The sequence below is a fragment of the Cryptotermes secundus genome, unplaced genomic scaffold (genome assembly GCF_002891405.2).
Source record: "Cryptotermes secundus unplaced genomic scaffold, Csec_1.0 scaffold131, whole genome shotgun sequence".
Lineage (NCBI taxonomy): Eukaryota > Metazoa > Arthropoda > Insecta > Blattodea > Kalotermitidae > Cryptotermes > Cryptotermes secundus.
In genome coordinates, this window is record NW_019742552.1 from 355,752 (window position 1) to 380,196 (window position 24,445).

Below are 24,445 nucleotides of genomic sequence, written 5' to 3' on the forward strand. Positions count from 1 at the left end.
ATTGCATATATTCATGGAAAATCCAGGACAGTTGTTTATGACTGTGTGGTACCTCTGGTGCGAGTAGACTATATTGTATCTGCACTTTAAAATTTTCTGAACTTTAGAAGTTATAAACTTGAATGAGAAATTCGTTATTTACTTTTTTAATGAAGTAACATATTTTGTAGAACACAATTCTGAGATGGATGAATAGTCAGGTATTAGAACTGCACGATCATGTGTAAATAAGATTTTTGCAAGACGCTTTTGATTTAGGAGAAAAAAAAACAAAGAAGATGCAGCTGTACTAAATATAGACGTCTTTNACTCGTATCAGCGTTCAACTTTGCCAGTCTCGAAACAGTATCGGACAACAGTGACGTCAGCATTCTCTGCCTCGAAAGAGGAGGGGACGAAGGAGGACGAAATTTCTACTTCGTAGACATACAGATGCCTACAATCTGGACAACGGACGAATAGGGATGAGTGGCATTTTGATACAAGAAGATGCAGACAGTGTTAATTCGAAAGTTGACTAGTCGTATTACAATAAGTTATTAAGGAGTAACTTCATGTCATGACCGGACTGCACCGCCTAAAGGAACGCACTCTCATGAGACGCATTATCCTCCTGCAGTGCTCCTGCCTGCCATTCCGACGCGCCTTTACTGCTATACTTTCCTGCTTGCACAGCTGAATCGTGCAGCACAGCTCATTTCCTTGTTTTGTCTTCCTGTCTTTTTTACGCCTTCATTTTTTCTTCCAGTTCTCTTGTCCTCTGTTCTCGTGTCGTCTATTTCTTTCTGTAATGTTGTATTCCCTTCTTATTTCTTCCTCCGCTATTTCTTGCTTCTTTATTTTCCTCCTTTCTTTCATTTTCCTTATTTTTCTTCTCTGTTTTCTAGTTCTTTCTTTATTTTCTTCCTTCCATTGTTCCTCCTCAAGCATCTCAGTCTGCACCCAGTTGCCCTGCTCCTATTTAAGTGCTGGCTCGTGACGACATTGTGGACGGGTCCACCCAGCGGAAGGTGCGCGCAGACACAGCTGTTGAGATCGTCCCCTCGCGTGGGCACACACGCTCGTGACATGATGTCTTTTGAGACCTACATCCGAATACGTTATCAGTCGAGTTTTGTACGCGTGAGGTAGAAGCTGCATGGGCTCGAGAGGGTTGGCAGCAGCGAGTAACCACAGCGTTGGCGGGAGTGAGTTGAAGCAGCAGACTTGCGCCGGGGACTCGCTTGCAGCGGTGAGGTGGGGTTTCAGTAGCCGCGGAGCCAGCAAGCATGGTAGTTGTATGCGTTAAGATGTTGTGACGTGTGTTGCGCGCTACTGAACCATGGCGGCGTCGGCGGCTATGTTACTGCTAGCGCTGAGTCTGGTGGTGGACGTTTCAGAGGCCTCAAAACCGGATAATGCCACGCAACAGTGCGAAGACGGACTTCTTCTCCCAGTGTGGTTGCCTTTGGACAACCTTAGCATTGGCGACCGGGTCGCCAGAGGACTTGTTTACTTCTCCGCCATGCTGTATCTCTTCATTGGTGTGTCAATCATATCAGATCGCTTCATGGCCGCTATTGAAGTCATTACGTCTCAGGAAAAGGAAATCACTGTGCGTAAGAAGAGTGGGGAGACGCAGATCCTAGTGGTGAGAGTGTGGAACGAGACAGTGGCCAATTTGACCCTTATGGCCCTCGGGTCTTCTGCTCCGGAGATTCTTCTTTCTATTATTGAAATTTATGCCAAGAATTTTGAGGCAGGTGATTTAGGTCCCGGTACCATCGTTGGTTCGGCCGCTTATAATTTGTTCGTTATAATAGCAATTTGTGTGATGGTGATCCCAGAAGGGCAGGTCCGGAAGATCAAACACTTGCGAGTGTTCTTTGTGACAGCCACGTGGTCAGTGTTCGCCTATGTATGGCTATACATCATTCTGTCCGTTTCCTCGGTTGGCGAGGTAGAGGTGTGGGAGGGCCTCCTTACCTTCATGTTCTTCCCAGCCACCGTGATCACAGCCTACATTGCAGACCGACGCCTCCTCATTTATAAGTACCTGCACAAGAACTACCGAATGAACCGGCGCGGCGTCATTGTGCAAAGCGAAGGTGATGTCGAGATGAGCAACAAAATCAACCATATAGACGGCGGCCTCAAGACCCTGGAGGAGGAGGCTGAGAGCGAGGAGGTGCGTGAGTTTGAGCAGAACCGCCGAGAGTACATCACCACCCTCCGGGAGTTGAGGAAGAAGTACCCGGCTATGGACCTGGAGCAGCTCGAAATCATGGCCCAGGAGGAGGTCCTAAACAAGGGGCCAAAGAGTCGCGCCTTCTATCGCATCCAGGCCACGCGCAAGATGGTTGGAGGCGGCAACATCATGAAGAAGATCCAGGAGCGCGCCCAGAGTGACCTGTCCGAGGTGAAGGCAGAGTTGCAGCGCGAGGAGGATTCCGGCATAAAGGTGTTCTTCGACCCTGGCCATTACACCGTCATGGAGAACGTGGGCGAATTTGAGGTGCGTGTGGTTCGCGAGGGTGGCGACAGTAACCAGGTCATCATGGTCGACTACGCCACGGAAGACGGTTCTGCTAATGCAGGTTCCGATTATGTTAGCACTCGGGGAACTCTAGTCTTCCGTCCTGGCGAGACTTTTCAGACGTTCCGTCTCCAAGTTATAGACGATGACGTCTTCGAAGAGGACGAGCACTTTTACGTGCGGCTCAGTAACCTGAGGACGGGTCAATCCAATGGTGACGCTGCTCCGGCTCCAATTCGACGTCTTTCTGCCAAACCTTTGCCACCGCCTCCGGCTCCACAGTTGGTCAGCCCTTCACTCGCCACCGTCATGATCCTGGATGACGACCATGGAGGAGTGTTCAGCTTCCCCGAGAAGGATGTGGAGTTAGTTGAGTCTGTGGGTCAGTGTGAGCTTCGGGTGGTGCGATGCAGCGGGGCACGAGGTCGAGTTTCCGTAAGCTATTATACGGAGGATGGAACAGCCAAGGCCGGCAAGGAGTACGAGGCCGCCCATGGAGAGCTCATCTTCGAGAACAACGAGTCTGAGTAAGTAGTTACGTCACTGGTGAACTCGAGTTTCATATGTTTCAGGCACGATGGAGACAGGTATTCTATTTGTCTTGTGTATGAGATGTGTCTGCGTCATTTGACATTTCTTCCAACATATGTTTCGTGTCGGTAATCTTCTTCCTTCAAGGCGTATACGTACTTGTATGTATAAACGAATCTTTAATTCGTTCAGTGGTCAGCTGTGCTCCGTGAGTTCCTGAAAGCAGTAGAGAGGCCTATTAAATTTCTATGGGTGGAGTCACTGAAGTCATTGGCAACATCTCACTCCCAAATAAGAGTTAGTTGTGTAATGGAATTTATATAGTTTACCGTTTTAAAATAATACAGTATGGTGTGAGTATTAATCCAGGTCGCTGACCTACATTTTAAAATAAGGGGGCGGGCCATGACAGTGACCCAGATTGAATTACACTAGCGATTTCAGTTGAAAATATTATGGTCTACAGTTTTATACCGACGTTCTTATTTTAATAGTAAATGTCGTACTTTTTCTGGCTGAACTTTATATCGTATGAAAAATTTCAACTTTGTTGCATTGGTAATGCATTAACTTTATTTTTGTAGACATTCATTAAAAACTTCCGCTTATTGATGAATCTGTAAACAACACAGAGAATATTCAGGATGGACAGACAATACTGTTTGATGTTCAGGCGGACACGCCCCTCTGTCCAGGCAAACTCGTGTGTCTCTGCATATGAAATAATATTCCAGTGCGTTTGCCTGTGTAATAAGAACGGGATTATAATGACGTTTTAAATATCATAATAGAGGCATTTGATACAAAGTAGATCGCTATCTTTAGTTTCCCTGGGACAAGTAAGTGAAATATCTATAAACAACACTGACAGACATCAGAGCTCATTTTCATAGTCGGCATGTGAATACCTGTCACCAGTCGGGGAAAATTGACAAATAATTTATACAAACTGTTTTATTATATATGTTATGTATCATCTTCGTGTCTTATTTAACAACGCTTTCTTGACTCCATTAGTTAAATTAAATGGGACGATTTTTGTGAATTATGAAGAAGAAAGAATACGTAAAGTTACTACCACCGTTTGTTTTAATGTACACTGCTTTCTCTACATTTGCTTAAGAGGCGAGGATCTAAACCGGACCACCCAAGTACGGAGTAACAGCGCTTAATCTCTCGTCCTTTGATTGATTAAATTTGACACTGTCTCCCATATATTAAAAATTTCTTTCCAATATTGATTTTCTCAGAAAATATGCCTTATTTCTCGTGTAACAAAATGCAATTGAAGGAAGATGTGATCCTTATACTTTCTCATCCTCACTCTCTCTCGCGACGTGTTACAAGCGCAATGTTAGTGGCAATAATAATGCAATGTGATGACGAACCTAACGTAAATTTTTTTTAAAGTAATGAGTGTACGAGCTGTCGTAAACGACACACACACACACACACACACACACACACGAGTTTGTTTCATGTGATCTATCTGTCTGTGGCTCTACAGTCCTTGTGGACCTTGGCCGCTTTTTCAGTGTCCTAATCCTATACACAGTCGGCGGAACTCCTTGGACGGGGAATCAGCTCGTCGCAAGGCTGCTACCTGCACACAGAGCTACACAAACACAAAACAAACACGCACAGACATCCATGACTCGAGTGAGATTCGAAACCAAGATCCCAGTGTTCGAGCGGGCGAAAACGGTTCATGCCTTAGACCGAGCGGTCACTATGATCGGCCTTCGTGTGGTCTACAATTACATTTTACACTCCAGATGTTTCATTACATGTGTAGTAAGAATTGTTGTATCGGTTAGATGGGTGCAGAGCAATAACCGGCTCTCGCTTTCACTTCGCTGACTGTAGACTTGAAATTATGAGTTTAATCTTGGAGTGTTTTAGCATCTGCAGTTGCGAAGTGGCATCGCTTCAAAACAGCTATTTGACTTTCCGGATATACTAGTAGCATGTGAGTGGTGTTGATGTCTGTGATGCTTACGCGTTGCACCACTTCAATAACGAATGCCCTGATGCATGCTTATCGGAGTGCTCATTCTGGTATGTCCTTCCACGTGTAACTTCTTCTGGACGACAAATGATCCGACGAGATTTGTCGAGTTTTTGGCCTATAATATAATTTTGGATTCACTCTAAATTATAGTGCCCTTCTTGTCCCTGTCCCCCCCCCTTTTTTTTTGTTCTGAATTCGCTTAATGGGGAGTGGAGTCCAGCTGGGTCCACTCGGCACGGCGGCCACTGATTGGCCTATTGTAGCCTGTCCCGGGTGATTATGATNTGTACACAAACACAGAAAAACGCACACACACACAAACTAAACATGCATGTCCTGAGTGGGACCAGCGCCACTTTGTCCACCACAAATCTCACTTTACCAGACCCCGGGATCGAACCCGGGCCGCCGCGGTGGGAAGCCAGCGACTAACCGCTTGAGATATGGCGCGGCCCTTTCTTTTCTCTTAATGATACGGTCCGATTCACACTCTTTGCACCTGAATTTGGAACTCTTTTGAAGGTTGTGGTATTGCCAGTTATATGTGTGTTCTCAGATGTAGCTAGTCAGGGCTAACAACAGAGGCAGTAAGAAGTGAACAAAGCTAAAGCTATCCCTGTAACAGGTCGTGAAGGTCCATAGGAATGTGAGACGTCGCGGTTTCCAGGGATGGCGGTGAGGTTTTCAGCCCTACGCGCCTGCCGCCCGTCACACTTCAGGAAGATTCCCGGTACTTATTTATGTTAGAGGCTGATTCGACCCCAGGGCCATAATGAGGCCGGAAGGATCAGGTAAATTGAAAAACTCCAATGATCCCATCGCGATTCGAACCCAAGACCTTTCTGCTTGTATCATAGTGCCTGAACCAACTACGCTACCGGGTGCCCTAAGAACAGAGACAGTACCATAAGAAAGGATGTCAGCCAGTTATCATAGCCATATCTTCTTTGTCTACGGGCTGGACGACCGAGGGGTCGGAGTTCGAGTCCCGGTAGGGACAAGAATTTTCTCTTCTCCATGTCGTCCAGACCGTCTCTGGGGTTCACCCAACCTTCAAGCCAATGGGTACCGGGTGATCTTTCCAAGGGTGTAAAGCGGCCGGGGCGTGAAGCTGATCACTCACCTCCAACTAGTGTCGAGGTGAAGAAAATGTGGATCTATACATCTACTCCCCCATACACCTTCATGGCGTGGTGCTTAATTAGTGAAGAACAGGGACAACTTTACCTTACCTTTCACAAGACAGTAGATTTCCGAGAGCTGTACTACACGTAAATACTTGTAACGTTCTTTACTGATACTCGTCATTAGAATAATTAATATCGTATTTAATATGTCCCCAAAATTTAGGTATTNTTGCTTAATTAGTGAAAAACAGGGACAACTTTACCTTTCACAAGACAGTAGATTTCCGAGAGCTATACTACACGTAAATACTTGTAAAGTTCTTTACTGATACTCGTCATTAGAATAATTAATATCGTATTTAATATGTCCCCAAAATTTAGGTATTATTCCAGGTTACAGATATTCACAAAACTGTTGGTGAGCTTTAACATTTCAATTAGTCGCCCATGATCACCGCGTTTCGGTATTTCATATTAAATCACAAGCCTCCAACATTTCGTTCCAGCCTCTTGCATTTTATACGTACACATGGCCGTACCTAATCTTCATATATTCACTTTGTAAATTTGAAAGTTAGATAAAGCGTTTGTTTTGTGTTGGTAAATGGAAGGACTTGCTTAGTGGATGCGGCGGTTGATGATGTCCAGTGCATATTGAGGAACCTCGCAATATTGCTGCACGAAAGGCAGCGTGCTGCACTAAGGCAGAAAACTATTTCGTACGTTTATGATAAATGGCACAGGTTGTGTGTATATGTACCATGTTATACAAGGGATGAATGTAAAAAGAACATGGGACAGGATAAAGCATGGCATAGTTTGTATGACAAATGACGGCGATCGGTTGAGTTTCCAGTAGGAATTATATTAGTGGATATATGCTGCAGTGTATTCTGCATATGTCCGTTTATTTGACTTCCGAATTTGATTACTTTCTACTTGTGTTTCTTCTCAGATGAAGTTCCGGAAAACACAGTACTGAATAGAATTATAAGACGGAACAAGAATAAAATAAGCATAGCGTATTCTACATTTTGTTTTTACTTTTGCATTAAAGTTGCTTTTTCACTATTAGAGGTAATATTATAGAGTTTTTGTTCAACGTTCAGAGAAATATACCGATGAAGATAGGTTCCTGTCTAATAAAGGTTTAATTTTTATCAGGTTTTACTGCCCATGTTAGGTGGGTCCCTTGTCACCAGACCATGAAGCCTACTCAGGTTGCAGAATGAGGACACAGCCTCCAGGTATGGAGAGAAGCTGCGAATATATTGAATAAGCAGTCGCGGACAACCGACAAGTTGTGGTCTTCCAGCTTCGGGGTTGGGCGTCTGGCTAATAAGGTCTCATCATACAAAATAAGCTTGTTACGAAATGTCACAAAGGGTCCCTGACTTTGACGAATTATTTGGAAAAACGACCTAAGGTAAGCAAAATGTACACGGGGTTTGGTACAAAATGGATCTTAGAGAGATAGGATGGAGTGGGATCGACTTGATTGATCTGGCTCAGGATAGGGACCAGTGGAGGGTTCTTGTGAACGCTGTAGTGAACCTTTGGGTTCCATAAAATGTTGGGAAGTTCTTGAGTAGGTGCGTGACTGGAGGCTTCTTAAAGAGGGCTCAGCTCCACGAAGTGTCAGGTTTCACTGTACAGCACTCTGTATGTATGTATGTATGTATGTAGAATGAACAGCATCACACAGGTTGCTCTATGTTCTGCATTGTACAGAGTCCTCTACAGCCATGTCCTTAGTAAACCGAATGAAATCATGCACTGTAAATGCAAACGTCCTGTCAACCAGACCGATTTAGCTTTCATTTGATTTCTGCTGTAAGCATTATGGTGACGCAATGTAATGTTACTATGGTTACGTGAACTGTGAAATGTGTACGAATGGAGGGAAGTCACACTTCATTATTTCCCCCCCGTTCAGTGGTCCGTGAGCACCAGGACATCGGCTTCGTCAGTCATGCGTTAATACCGTCTCGATTGTGTCTTCCAGATTCGAATGCGCATAACGAATGGTAGCTTTCACAGATTTCTAAACGTTACTCTAATAGCACAGCCGGTATAGCAACTGGCTACAGGCCGAATATCCGAGGGATCGGAGATCAAGTCCCGGTAGGGTCAGGAATTTTGTCTTCTCCACGTTTTCCAGACCGGCTCTGGGGCCAACCCAGTCTTGTATGCAATGTGTAGCGGGGGCTCTTTCCCCGGGGGTAAAGCGGCCGAGGCATGAAGCTGACCAATTACCTCCTGCTGGTGCCGAGGTCAAGAAAATGTGGATCTATACATCCACTCCCCTATACGCCTTAATAGTATAGTGCATAAGTAGTTAAACATAGAGAGAACTTTACCTTACTCTGGCTAGAATACCGAGTGTTGAGTGTTGATATGGGTGGACTTTCGGTTGCCCCAAGCGCACAGACCACCATTGCCTTTGTTTACTTTACATAAATCTAGTGTTACTTAATTTAGCATAAGGACGCCTCTCTGCCATTTATACACATGCAGCGGCAAGTTCTGTGCAGTGAAATAAACGATTGATATCAATGTGGCGAGAAGAATGAGGGAGTAGCTGTCAGCTGTCGGAAATAGCGCATTGAGGATCTTCATAATTTGTATTATTCGTCAGAGATCAATATTAGGGCAATAAAATCAAGGAGTATGAGACGAAGAGGGCATGTAGAACACATGGTCGTGATGAGAAATGTGTATTGGGCTTGTCGGTAAACCCAAGGGGTTGACACGTCTTGGCACATGTAGGAAAAGGTTAAAAGTGAAGGGATTCAACAAACTTAAGAAGATTCTTTTTTACAGAAGCTAATAGTTGATCAGCCAGTCAAGAAATATCAGCCCTTTCTGGAATTCGAAATTTCACTACTTTCTTCATGAAGAGTCTTCTGTGACCCTTGTTGTTCACCTTCACGTCCTGTTTATGATTCATTTTAATATTATCCTCCAATCTATTCGAAATGGTCTCTTCCCTCCTTTCACATTTGCTGGCTAAAACGTTATTTGACTTTCTTTTCTCTCCTTTACGCACTGCATGCTCCACCGATCTCATTATCTGTTATGGTGTAGATGTAATGACATACTTACAAGGTACGGATAGCGTGTTTCTATTACACGTAATAACAGGTAGCTTTGTTAACTGTAGACTTAAATCTACAATAAGTGAACTTTAATAATAATGACGGAGTCAGTCTCTGAAGGAAAGCAACACGATGCTACATGTAATCAAAAAAAGGAATTAATTGAATTGGATATGTTTAGCTTTCATGGCCGTTCTACTTTTTTTCAGCACACAAATATTAAAAAGCAGGAGAACGATAATAAAAGTAAGTTTGGAGGGATGGAAATGGAAGCGCCACTTTTATTTGGAGGTACACTTGTTATATTGACCTTCAGAGGCAGATGCTAACTAAGACATTTACGCGGATTGTGAACTTGGAGATTCGGCGGAGAAAGCAGCCGTAATGCATAAGCAACTCTGCTTTTAGAAACAGAAAACGCTGGTGCCGTCATGGACTCGAAAGCAAGTGATCAGCCGCCGAGCGAAACAATTACGTATGTTCTGAAGCGAATCCTAAACCGTGATCAAGCCATTAGGAATAGTCCGATTAGAAATTATGGCTTGTTTGGTTAGATCGATATGTAATTTAGTGGCGCGTGTTTCGTGCTGAAATTGTTCGACTGTAACTGGTGGGAATGAGGGAAGGAAGGAGAGACAGGCTTAACTAGTGGCAATCAGGGAAGGTACAGATACACTGCGGTTAGTGCGAAAGGTGTGTTGTAAATAATGGGAATGATGGGAGAATGGAGAAAGAGATTTGAGGAAAAGCTTGAGAGACAAACTGTAACTGTGGAATAAGGGAAGATCGCAACATAGTGTGGACTAGTGGAGGGAATGAAGGGGGGTGGGGGGGGGGGGGGGAGAGCAGGACTGTACTTAGTGGGCATAAGGGAGGAATGGAAAATTGTTACCTGTGGAAATGAAAGAAGAGTACAAGAAAACTGATGGGGATGAAGGAATGAAGGCAAAATAAACTGCTATATAGCTAGTGGGGGGCATGTGGGAATTATGACGAAACAATCTGTAACTGATGGGAATGATGAGGGGATGTCAAAACAGATTATATCTCATTGAAGTGAGGGAAGGACAGCAGTACACACTCTAACTAGTGGGAACGTGGGAAGGTTGGCAACAAAAACTATCTAGTCGGAATGTGGGAAGTGTGGCAATTCAAATTGTTTCTAGTGGAAACGTCGGAAAGGTGGCAATACGAACTGTAACTGGTGGGAACCTGGGAAGGTTGGCAATAAAAACTGTATCTAGTGGGAACGTCAAAGGGAGGCAAATACAAGCTTTAACTGGTAGGAACGTGGGAAGGTTGGCAATACAACTGCATCTAGTGGGAACGTGGGAAGTGTGGCAATACAAACTGCATTTAGTGGAAAACAACCAAATTGACCTTAGTTTGATAGATAGGAGACGGCATTCTATTATACATAATGTCCGATCGAAACCCTTAGCTCTCTAAGCGAAGATATTACGTGAGAACTGACAGAAATATATGGGAGAGTTACCGAGTTTGGACCGGCTCCTAGATTTTACCGCCGTTTTATCTTGCAGTATCATGGTTGACTGCACAGGCTTGAGGAGTGAGGGTAGCCATTCCGCTCAGTCTCGCTGACTTTTGGATAGTAGTGGTCTGTGAACATTATTTTTCCTGGCATCTCAAATCAATTTTCTTCTGCGTTCTATAAGTTCCATAATTTTAAACGTTACTAATGTAAAGTGTATTGTCTTAGATACAATATGATGTACCTGCTTTAGCTTGCATTACAAATGTAATGATAAAAACACATTTTTCTGACGAAACCTACAAGTTGCCTACTTTGAACCACCGCAAGTTGCTTGCATTGGATCGGTCCTTCGCAGGATACGATGTGTCTCATTACTGCGAGTTGTTCAAAACATCCTTAAACATTCTTTTTTCCTTCAATTATCATATCCGAAATGAGGCAAAGAGGACAGTGTGGGAAATGGACTGAAAATGAATTGCAGATACCAGTTGCGGTGTATAGAAATGGGGACCCTGAATGAGTACAGTAGGGTGTATGGAGTTGCTAAGGCCACAGTAAGGAGATGTGCCACGAAGAAAAACTAGCATCTGAATGCTGTGTGGGCTCTAGGCAGACAAGCTGCATTCTTTGGAGATTCTAACTGATCATATTATCATGTTAGAAGAGTATTTTTGTGGGTTGGGGCTGAGCATTAAGGATGTTAGAAAGTTAGCATTTAATGTGGCAGAAAAATATAAAATTCTTCACACATTCAGCAAGTAGAAAAAGTTGGCCGGGGAAAAACGGTTCTGTACATTTATGAGAAGAAATCCTTACCGTCTCTTCTGAAACCAGAGGCTACCTCATTAGCAACAGCAAAAGGTTTCAACAGCGATAATGTAATGCATTTTTGGATCCGTTGGAAAGCAATATCGCAAAATTTGGGCGCAAACCTGACAAGATATTCAACGTAGATGAGTCTGGATTCAGCACCGTGCCGAAACGTTGCGCAGAAAGGAAACATCAGATAGACACTGTTGCAAGTGGCGAACGAGGGGTCAACGCCACAGTGCCTTGCGCAGTCGGTACTGCAGGTGTCTGCATACCGCCTCTGAGAATCTTTAAAGCAAAGAATTGGAATAACGTGTTTGAGACTGGTGGCCTTCCATTCAACAGGGATTGGGCAGTCAATCGCCATAAACTCCTAGAGCACCAGTTTGCTCCTGCCGCTGCTCTGCTTCCAGCTGACACTGCCAGCCACTTCCTCTGAAAGTCAGAATCCAGAAACAGTGACGACAGTAATAGAGATGGAGATTACGAATCGTCTAGTATGAATGTATAAGGGGTGGGCCTTCTCGACCCTTGCACCGCGACCAACAGTGGTCTATTGTGCTTAATCACCTACTAAGAGAATGAAGTACTTTAAGAAGACTCTAGAGCAGATTTCCCCTTTGCCAAAACTGACAGCTGTACCACGATCAAGAGTGTCACGAAGAAGCCATGGAAGAGCGCAAAAGGCAACTCTGTTAACTAGCGGTCTCTACAAACGGACGCTGGAACATTCTAAAGATAAATGAAAGAAGAAAATGAAAATGAAAATAAAATTGTCCCACGCCTGAGATGCAGATGCAAATGATGGGGACTCCAGTCGGTTTTGTTTCTTGTGTGCCAAAAGTAGTAAAGAGGGCATGATTCNTAGCCCACTTTAAGGCACAAGGAAGTTAAATGTTAATTTTGTAAGCCTACCAAAGGTGTAATAATTTCTATAGTCCACGAAAGTATTTTCAATTTATTTGTACTCCCCCACTGTAGTTGAATGGTTATGTTCCTTCGTTTTCTACTTTATTTTAAAGTTTTGAACAATTTTCTTAGACCTCAAATTTAATTTCATTGCTTTTGGGAATGGTCCAATGTAGGAAACCTGTGGCCCAATTTACGAAACCAGTTGCCAGCTGTGAATGTTTTATTTATTTGTAGTCCTGTTTTTATTTAACGTTTTTGGTCTCGATAAATATATGGCACGAAAGTACACATGATGCTTGTCTTATTCCCATATCTGTTTCCTTTCTGCAATGGTCCATGTTTGCGTACAAGAGAGAAATTAAAAACTGATCTAAATCCGACAACTCTCCCCTATACTGACGGTAATGCAACACGGCTAGCTTCAACATTCAACCGACCACTGCTGAGAAATTGGTTGTATAGGAGGTGTAGACTATTGTGGCCATCAGTGCAGTGTTGCCTTTACTTCCTGAATAATCACGCTATTCGAAATTAGGCGCCTGCCTTAATTATTGCTCGTAAAACGTTTGTAACATTTTCCTCTACAACTTGGGCTGCAAGGAATTGTTAGAGAAAGCTAATTAGTTCATGGTCTGCAACTTCCCATTGTGAACGCTCCAGAAGCATTCAGAGCGCATAGGGAGAATATCAAAATTTCCAGCCAAGGATAGTCTAGGTTATTTGAACTGGAGGAACATAAGCCATGGTTCAATGAAAGATGTTCAAAATTACTAGAGAAAAGAAAATAAGCCTAATTGCAGTGGTTACAGGATCCAAGCCAAATTAATGGGGACACTCCGAACAATATAAGACGTGAAACCAGCAGGCATTTCAGGAACAAAAAGAGGGAATATCTGAAAGACAAAATTGATGAGCTTGCAACGAACAGTAAGAATAAGAATATTAGAGACCTGTATAGAGGAATAAATGACTTTATGATGGGTTACCAACCTAGAAGTAATTTACCGAAGGGTGAAAATGGTGATCTGCTTGCAGATTCCCACAACATTTTGAATGGATGGCAGAACTACTTCTCTCATTTACTGAATGTACATAGGGTCAGTGATATTAGGCACATAGAAATGCATACAGCTGAGCCGTTAGTACCTGATCCCAGCCCTTTTGTGGTTGAAAGTGCTATTCCAAAATTGAAAAGGTATAAATCGCCAGATAGTGATCAAATTCTGGCAGAACTTATTCAAGCAGGAGGCGAAACATTACGTTCTAAGAACCATAAGATAATTAATTCTATTTGGAATAAGGAAAAATATCCTGATCAATGGAAGGAGTCTATTATTGTACCAGTTCATAAGAAAGGTGATAAAACTGACTGTAGTAATTATCGGGCGACATCACTGCTACCAGTTTTTTACAAAATGTTTTTCAATATTCTTCTCTCAAGGTTAAGTCCATATATGGATAAAATTATTCGGGATATCAGTGTGGGTTTCGACATAACGGATCAACTACGAATGGGATCTTTTGTATTTATCAGATACTGGAGAAAAATGGGAGTACAATGAGACAGCACATCAGCTATTCGTAGACTTCAAAAAAGCCTATGATTCATTTAGGAAGGAAATATTGTACAATATTCTAATAGAGTTTGGGTTGCCCATGAAACTAGTTAGGCTGATTAAAATGTGTATAATAAAGTCCGTATAGGTATAGACTTGTCTGATAATTTTTGCTATCCAGAATGGTCTAAAACAAGGAGTAGCTTTATCGCCACTCCTTTTCAATTTTTCTTTAGTATGTGCCTTTAGGAAGGTCCAGGAAAACCAGATGGGACTGAAATAAAAGGGGACACATCAGCTGTTGGTCTATGCCGATGATGTAAATCTACTGGGTGATAATATAGATACCATATAGAAAAACAGACAAACTTTAATTGACTCAAGCAAAGAGGTTGGTCTAGAAGTAAACAGAGAAAACTAAGTATATGTTGCTGTCTCTTCACCAAAATGCAGGGTAAGATCATGACATAACGATAGGAAGCAGATGTTTTGAAAATGTGGCACAGTTCAGATATTTGGGAACGGCGATAACAAAATCAAAACCTGATTGAGGAGGAAGTTAAGAGGAAATTGAATTCGAGTAATGCTTGCTACCATTCAGTCCAGAACCTTTTTTCTTCTCGTCTGCTGTCCAAACACTTAAAAATTATAATATACAAAACTGTAATTTTACTTGTGGCTCTGTATGTGTATGAAACTTTGTCTCTGACATTAAAGGAGGAACAGAGACTGAGGGTGTTTGAGAACAGGGTGCTGAGAATATTTGGACTGAAGAGGGATGAAGTGACGAGAATGATACATAATGAGAAGCTTCATAATTTGTACTCTTCTCCTAGTATAATTAGAATGATGGGCATGACATGTAGCACGAACGGGGAGAAGAGGAATGCATATAGGATTTTGGATGGAAAGCCAGGAGTAAAAAGACAACTGGGAAGACCAAGCCTTAGTTGGGCGGACGATATTAAAATGGATCTTAGAGAGATACGATGGTATTGATTGGATTGATGTGGCTCAGGATAGGGCCCAGTGTAGGGTTCTTTTGTAAACGGTAATGAACCTTGGGGTTCCATAAAATGCTGTCAGTTTCTTGCGTAGCTGCAGAATTTACGGCTCCTTAAGAAGGGTTCTGCTCCATGAGTACATAATTAAATACTATTTTGAATTTTATGAATTTTGTTCAACCTTTCATTAAATATTCGTCACCCTATGCTGCTCTGAAAATGAGTACAAAATTTATTCTTAAAGTAATCATCTAATAGCTATAGTAATATAAATTTATAGTATAATTTTGGAGTATGATGCGCATTTCTCAAAAATATTCTTTGTCATTGCGTATGCAATATTAATCATGATGCGAATAAAATATATATTGTTGTAATACTAAGTTTCGCTATAGACCTCAAACTTCTTAAGCAAAAAGATAATATTCCTCGTATTTCTCCAACTACCCGTCACATCAAATAATTTCCAAACGAAAGCGGCAGGAAGTGTATTGTCACGTGTTCAGGGGTGTGACGATTGGCGGGTTCTCGCTTCATGACCTGATTGCACACCTATACAACTTGTTACAACGCTTCACAAATCGGTATATGACAACTATGCCTTCTCAGTATTTTACAGCCTTAACTAGCTGTTGCTTGATAACATATGTTAACATTTATTACTGAAAACCGTCAAAACACAACAATCAATAATACATGTAAGTAGCTCTAAGAGATACTTTTGCTACATTAATGTATTTGCCTGATGATGGCATTTTTGAAGGCCTTAACATGTAGCAAAAGTATATCCTAGAGCTACTTACACGTATTATTGATTGTTATTTTGTGAAGGTTTTCAGTAAGAAATAATATATGATACACAACGGGATGCATTCACTAACAATTATAAATGCTAGTCAAGCAAACAGTATAAATATAAGAATACTAAACTAAAACTACTGAATTGTAACGCTAATATATTTTTTAATAAGAAGTGATTAGACGAGAACTTGACACCAAAATATGCACTAACAAAAACGAAAGTATTTTATAATCACTCATATCATTTTATAACATTTCGGCATGGAGCACACAGAAAACACCGTTCTTCTGTTGTTATGTCGGTGTCCGTTGCCACGAAAGCGTGCTTACCGAACCATTGCTTAGGAAAGGGTTGCATAACCCCTTCGTTCTATTGCTATGAAGTTGTACATTGTGCCATTTTCTTCACTGTCCCGTCACTTCATCTCTCTTCGGTCCAAATCCATGTCCCAAAATTTCATATCCACTTACTTTAGCTTAGGTCGTTTATGGAAAAAAAATCCATCTAGTACCGAGGCCCTTTGTGACATCTCGTAACAAGCTTATTTTTTTACGGTGAGGACATAGTCACATGCGCAAACGCCAAGCTGGAGGACCACCCCTTGTCGGCTGGCTGCGACTAATTAGTCAGTATATTCGCAGCTACCCTCCATATCTGGTGGCCGTCTCCTCCATCCGCAACCTGAGGACGCGCCATACCTTGGTGACAAGGGACCCACCTAATACAGCATGCATAATTTTATGCCTTTCTAGCAGGCTTATGAATGTATTACTTCGGTTGCTCACTTAATTGCATTTGCATTTTATAGGAAAGCAAGGGATGCGAAAATCTGTACACAAAATGTGTGATCCAATGCTACTCTTGTCTGGCTGTACATCTGTATCCTCATTCGTTTGTAGTCAAGATTTACAGTTAGGCGATCTTTTGCCGGTCGTAAATATATCTGTCGTACAGACTCGAGCAGAAGATATGACTGTGACTACTGAGCTGAAACATGACAGTCCGGTCTTGCTACATGTTTCGACAGAGAGGGCGACACGACAGCGAGATGGTACAGTGCGATTGGGATCACGTTTTGCCATCTTCGATAACATAAAAACGCTCTTGTATGTAATACATAAGTAGATAATCTATATGGTCGCAGGGTAGTAAAGTCTTCAGTAGACGTAACGCACATACAGCAGTGGTGCAGAAGAGGTGATAATCCCGCTAAGTGCTCCAAAGGCTCGGTCTTATTTGCTCTTGGCTCCTTTATTTAGACTGACAAAAGTCCACTATTCACTGAAGTGTCTGGCTATGAACTGGACGACTAGTTTCATTCTCCCACAGAGGCAGGGATTTTTCTTACCACCACCGCCGCCGCCNATGCGGTAACGCGGCCTGTGTGTGAAGTTGCCTAGCCACCACCACCTAGAGCATAGTTTAAGAAAACTCGGAATTTTACTTCCACTTCTCCATGCGCGTCATAGCGCGGCGTTCAAACTCTAGGTCAAGTTTAAATGACCCGCCCACCTCACCCTGCTTGATTTCATCACCCTAATAACTTATCTGGTGAAAAGTAGAAATCGTGGCGCTCCTCAGCATTTATCTCTCTTAATCATCCTCCTGCTTATTATCTCTTCAGCACCTTGTTCTGAGACATCCTAAACAAATGTTTAGATTGCCTCGGTTTAAAACTAGACCATATCGGATTTATGGCTGTTAATTGATGAATGCACACCTGCAGATAATCTATTGAAATTGCTCCGTCTCTGCCTGTCTGTCTGTATGTCTGTAAGCACGAAACAGTTCAAGGACTATTTTTTTATTCCTTTATAGACAGTCAGATTGTACAATCTATGAGTCAATGAGCTGCTTGGTGTACAATATAATAGCTAATTGTACACTCTACATGTCGTGAGCGGAATAAACATCCAGTGATGTTCTCCTCAGTTCCTTAGATCTGGTGGCCAAATTCTTTTGAGTCTTCGATTTTCATGAGGTTGTAGTAGTGGTTGAAGAAGTGAGTTGGAGTGATTTTCTAGTTTGCTGAAGTACTTGGTTCTGTTTCCTCGGATGACTTCTCTTACGTAAGGAGTTTTTAGATCTGTATGAAGGTTGTGGTTGGATACATACCATGGTGCGTTCGTGATGGTTCGGAGTATTTTGGACTGGGCACGCTGTATAGTGGGAATGTTGGATTTGCTGGCGTAGCCCCAGAGTTCTATGCCGTATGTCTATATAGGCTTGATGAGTGTTTTGTAGATTAGTAACTTGTTTTCGATGGAGAGGTGGTACGTAGGATTGGCGGGAATGCCCCGACGATACTCAGACTACCCGGACGCCTACACAACATGAAATGTTGTCTCCTCCGTCGGAGCAACCACCTCATTCGTAAGAGTCCTTATATTCATCTTCATTGTCTGAGAAAGAATGAGAACAAACCGACAAATTCTCTTCCCAACACATACGTAAGGAGTTTTTAGATCTGTATGAAGGTTGTGGTTGGATACATACCATGGTGCGTTCGTGATGGTTCGGAGTATTTTGGACTGGGCACGCTGTATAGTGGGAATGTTGGATTTGCTGGCGTAGCCCCAGAGTTCTATGCCGTATGTCTATATAGGCTTGATGACTGTTTTGTAGATTAGTAACTTGTTTTCGATGGAGAGGTGGGATTTTCTTCCTATGAGCCAGTTGAGTTCTTTGGTTTTTTGGTCCATCTGTTTTCTTTTCTTGTGTTGTTCCCAGTTTAGTTTGTTGTGAAAGGTTAATCCTAGGTATTTGACCTGTTCTTTTGGTTGTATGTTGTTGTGATTTATTTTTGCACAGGGGGGGTACGTCCCTTTACGGAGGGTGCCGTGGGTAGCGAAGTAGCAGTGTTATCTGCAAGAGTATCTATTATAGTTTCTTTTGTTATGGGTAGATCATGTGTGTAGAGAGTGTATAGTAGTGGGTTTAGTAAACTTCCTTGGGACACCCCAGAGTGGATTGGTAGGCGGTTTGATATTTCCTCATTTATTTTGACTTCGAAAAATCTTTCGGCTAAATATGACTCGAATAAGTTGTAATAATTTGTTGGGAAGATTATTTTTATTTTGTAAAGTAAGTCAGAATGCCAGACGTTGTCAAAAGCCTGGGCTATATCTAAAAATGCTGCTGTGCAGAATTTCTTGTTATTTAGCGCGTTTGTTATGGTATTTGCTATGCGATGACTTTGTTCGATGGTTGAGTGGGCTCGTCGAAAAACAAACTGGTGGTTTGGTATCCATGTTTGTTGGGTTTCATTCTTGGTTTATTTTTTTCGAGGACTTTTGAAATTGTGGCTAGAAGGCTTATTGGTCGGTAGGATGTGACGTCGGTTGGATTTTTGTCTGGTTTTAAGATAATTATGATTTGGGCGATTTTGAGCGGACGAGGCCTATAATTCAGTCTAAGTATGGTGTTAAATATGTATAGGAGTTTTATTTGGGCTTTTCTTAGTAAATGTTTTAGTATTACGGCTGTGATATTATCATGGCCTGGTGCCTTTTTTGGCTTTAGAATGTTTATTGCTTCTTGCATTTTCTTTAGGGTAAAGAGCTTTGGTTGTTGGTGTCTTTGTATGGGTTCATTTAGAAGTGAGTTTACTTCTTGTACTTGATTGTTGTTGTGTGGAGTGAATACTTCCTGTAGATGATGTGCAACTAGGTCGGCTTTTTCTTTGTCGCTTCTTGCCCGGTTTCCTGGGGGTGATGTGAATTTGTGTATTGGTGGTGATGCTGATATGGGCTTTCTTTTGTTTCTTATTGGTTTCCAGATGGAACTGTCTTGTCTTGTGAGGCTTGCGATATAGTTCTCGAAAGTATCGTTCTTTAGTTCTTGTAATTGCGTTTTTAGCTTATTGCTGATTTTGTTGCATTTTGCTCTGAGTGTGAGTCTTCTGCCAGGTTGATCTAGCTCTTCTCTTTTCGGCTATTAATTTTGTGTTCTTAACGATATGTTATTTGTAGGGTTCTTTGGATCATTTATGGGGGTTGCTGTTTTGGCGGCTTCTTGTAGTAAGGCGATGAACTGTTTACATTCGTTTTCTACGTCGGTTGGTTCTTTCGGCTTGATTTTCAGTTTTGTGTTGTCTTCTGTTATTTTCCTGAAGAGATCCCAATTTGTTTTGGAGTTGTGAAGTCTGGGCTTGGATTTCCTTAGTATAACTGATGTGCTTATTGTTCCAATGATCGGAGTGTGGTCCGATGTTAGGTTAAGGTTTGCAGTTGCGTTTGTGTAGTTAGGAGAGATGCCATTTATTATGAAGAATTCTAGTAAGTCAGGAATTTTATTTCCATCGGTGGGTCAGTATGTTGGTGTTCCAGTTGATATTGTAACGTGTTTTCGTTACTGAATACGCCGTAGAGATCGTTAATTGGTTTATTCAACAACCTACAAGTAACGGCTACAATTAATTATCACACAGTTGCGGGGTTTCACAATTTATAACCCTATTCGCAAATCAACTCACTCTGTCTTCAGTAGTCTACACGTTTACAGTAGGGGAGCTATGTATCACTGTATCACACACTCCCAGTTACACAATTGCACACACGTCCGGTTCTTCTTTCCGCGACGGCTGCTATACTCCAACTGTAGTCTGTTCACTGGAGAACTGTTGATAACACACTCGCTCGACTACTACTGAACTCGCCAACGGCCACATTACAACTAACTCGCAGGCAGTGCAGCTTTCTCATATAGTGGCTGTGTGTGCCTGTTACGTACAACGCTGTTACCTCACGCCGTCTTACGTCACCGCGCGTTGACTCGCGTTGCATAGCTACCAGGTCGCTGGGACTCGGATAACTTCGGCTCCGCTCGGCGCGTCACCTCCGGGGGGGGGGGGGGTCCAGCTAGCGCGACACGTGACAATATGATGGAGTAATTGTTTTTTTTGGATTGTCTTTTGTAGTTCTCTGCCTTTTATTGTTATGAGTCTTGAGCCCCAAAATGTATGCTTGCTGTTGTAGTCCCCGCCTGCTATAAATTTTGTACCCAGGATTTGGAAGAATGACTCGAAGTGGTGTCTCTTGAGGTTATAGGAGGGAGGACAATAGACCGCGGAAATGGTGAGAGCATAAGGAAATGTTCTGACTTTGATGGAAGTGGCTTGTATGTGATATTTTTCATATTTTTGTAGTTCATGACGTTCGATTTTTTCTTTGATTAGGATTGCAGTGCCTCCGTGGGCTGTGTCGTCAGGGTGGTTTGTGTGGTAAAGCTTGTATTTGGGGATATTGAAGTAGTTTCTGTTAGTGAAGTGGGTTTCTCTGATTAGTAGGATGTTGATTGAGTTTATGTTTAGATATATTTTTATATCTTCTTGATGATTGGAAGTCCTTTGGCGTTCCATTGGACTATTCTCAGGAATTTGGTCATTTATTTAGTTTTGTTGACGATTGTTAGTATGTTTAGTACCATAGTATTTTGTTGTAATAATTGTTGAATTAAATTTCTGAACCCGTCTAGGAATTTTGCTAGTATGTTAGTTGTTTCTTCTGTTTGGGATAAATTTCGCTTTCAAGGACTACTGAGCGGATTTTCATGAAATTTTGTATTAGGGAGTTCTATCTACTAATTCTGTCAACAAATTCAAGAGCGCACTCCTTCGTGGGATGCTATGAGACCGTAACCTAGTCAAGGAATTTCCCTCCCATTTAATAACCGTGTTCACAATAGATCCTCACTCGATCCTGTCCTGAGGCAGATTAATCCCGTGCACATTTCTACTCCTGTTTCTCCCAGAATGCTTTAGCATTATCCTGTGGTCTACTACTGTGTCTCCTAAGTTGTCTTTTCCCTTTAGGTTTTCCGATTAAAATTCTGAATGCGTTTCTCTACTCTCCCATACTTTCTGTGTCCTTCCGAAAATTCGTTTCCCCTTGGATTTGATTGACCTAATAATCTATGTTTAGAGACAGGGTAGGATATTTTAGTTGTTTCCGCTAAAACGCGGTGAAGGAAGATGGCCGCGTAGTGGGAGCTGTGTTATCTGTTTAAAGAAAACACTCATAAGAAGAAGAGCGGTGCACTGCAACTGAAGATAAGGGCTCACTCGCAGCTTCCGCTACAATTGTTTTATCCCTGCTTCCGGTTAGACTCGTCTGCAGCATGTACACTTTGACACCGACCAGTAGGAACAACAGAATAGTTTGTATCTCGTGGTTATGCGGAACCATACATGTTTTTGTTTGCATTTGTTTCGATATGTAAAGAACTCCATCAGGTCTCTTATATTCTCTTACCCTAAAACTGTCTTCCATGGCCGATAAGGACATGAATTATAATGTAATTTACGAAGGTGTTAACGTTGGCGCCTAGTTCATGATGCTGATGGGAAGTCGCAGAAAGTAATTCTCCAGGCTCACAACAATATAGAATCACCGTTGAGGTACTGTCCGTAAACAGTTCAAGCCTGCTTTCAGTTCAGCGCATTATGTATTCACGCTTTCATTCTTAAGAGACCTGGAAGATCTAGACGTCGGTGGGAGGAGATATTAAACTGAATCTGACAGGTTACACACACAGAGACACTGGCTCCTCATTGTACGTTGATTCTATGCAGTTCGCACAAGAAACTCGTTAAAGGGTTGGTAGGAGAAAATGTTGCGCACAAACCATTAAAACAAGCGTAAATTGTATGAAAACAGGTATCTGAGGTGCCAGTTTCATTTTTGAAATGCGAGAACGCAATCTATTACGTCAATTAAGTCAAGGAGGATTATGTGAACAGGACATGTAGCACGCATAGGAGAGATGAGATATGCTTACAGTGCTCGCAAAACCGAAAGAGAAGAGATTTCCTGAGAAGTTCGGGGCGCAGTTGGAAGGACAATAGTCATATGGAAATGAAAGCATTAGGATGTTGACTGGAGCTATGGTTCTCATACTGTCCTTCATTTTGTCATACTGATGATGTTTGGTGATAACGACGGATTATGAAGTTTATTGTGCAGTTTTCTCCTTGTCCCTTTGTCGTCAGATGTGATTTAAACCCTTTCTTTCGAGTGAGAGACAAATTTTCACACCCAAACAAAACAGCAAATGTACTCAGTTACAGTGTTGCGTATTTTAAAGACTCATCCCAGAACTTAATGAAGAAAAACATACAAATTATTGTATGGGATTGGAGCCACCAACTTCTGATTGTGACTGACGCGCAAGACAGAACCACTGCGAAATCAGATTGCTCACATACAATATACTAAAGCAGTTGACAAGTTACATAGACATAGCGAAGGAAAACCAGACAAATAAGGGATTCCTTTCACGTCCTTTTAGATAGACAACAGCTGGAAGTAGCGTCTCCCTCTGGTGATACACTTTTTAACGCGTGTTGAAGACGAGTTACATCTCACGAGAGGAATATCCCGTTTTATTGAGGATCTGAGAATGTTGTGCTACTTCGACGGACAGTGTAAGTAGTTGTACTGAATCAGAGGACCGCTCTAGTCGGCCCTTGGTTACGGTTATATAAACAACTGCTCTGACGCTACACATCTGCAGTCTCACAACTCATTGTCCTCACCGCAAATATTCAGCTGAACCCCGGGGATTAAACAGTAGTTTTCTCTCGAACCATAGACCTTAGTATCATTAGAGCTGTAAGTAGTGGCCGGATCTGAAATAATAACCGATATTTGTGGAGAAAGTCAGAAACAGATCACTAGGAACTGTTCAGTCTTGTATTATTTAAACGGTCTATAAACACACGACAAAAACTGAGTTACTATTAACAGTGTAGTCTTCTGCATAGAAAACGACATGTTTGGACTTAAACAGTAATTTTCCTGCAATGTTTCATTTTTAAATTTCTGTTATTTTGAGTAGAGCCAGAAAAGTCGAACTTGGAAAAGAGAACCTCGCAAGTACAAGCCATGTGCCTAAAAATGAAATACATAACCTATGCCTAGTGCACTTTCCCCATACATTTTAATGAACATGTACGAACCTGTATAGACAAGTATCCAAAATACATCCGATAAAAATCGATATATCACATCCTGCATAATAATTAGGTGAAAATTCCTCCCATCCAAATTTAGTTCTGTGCTTCTACACGCTTATAAACACATATATGCAAATATACACATGTAATTCAATATAATTGAATGTGATGCCAAAATACATTATTCTTGATCACAATAGATCAATCAACAAGCAAAGAAACGCTGCAATTGTTTCAGCAAAAGATTGAAACTAAAGAATAGAAGAAAGTCGTCATTTAGTTTAGACAGAGTTGAACTCAGGTCTGTGTTATGCTTTCAGTGTAATTCTCTTTGAAGCATGCTTTATTCAGTTTGTAGGCCTAGATACTTATTTTTTTTTGGCTATATAATAACAGCGAGCTGCGAAACCTTAATATTGATTTAGTTGATTTTGGGCACCCGATGGCGGTTGCCTTGAAGAGTGCGATCTTCTGAGTTGTAACGCCGTGTAGTTCCAAGAGTACCCGACATTCATTGCTTGGCGTTCTTCTCGATCCCAAAGATGGAGGCGATATTTTCTTCCTAAACCTCAGACTGTCTCCGAACTACACGGCGTCACAACCCAGAACACCGTAAAGTGAAAAAGAAGT

General features: G+C 42.0%; 1 protein-coding gene across 5 annotated transcripts in view; it reads left to right on the forward strand.

The window, feature by feature from the left end:
* Positions 1–1,048: 1,048 nt before the first annotated feature.
* Positions 1,049–24,445, forward strand: part of LOC111873277 (sodium/calcium exchanger 3) — a 285,375-nt gene continuing 261,978 nt past the window's right edge. For all 5 annotated transcript variants that reach the window (XM_023867850.2, XM_023867852.2, XM_023867853.2 and 2 more), the window contains exon 1: positions 1,049–3,042. In XM_023867850.2, coding sequence (XP_023723618.1) covers positions 1,322–3,042 — 1,721 coding nt within the window. In that variant the 5' untranslated portion in view covers positions 1,049–1,321. The remainder of the gene's footprint in view (positions 3,043–24,445) is intronic.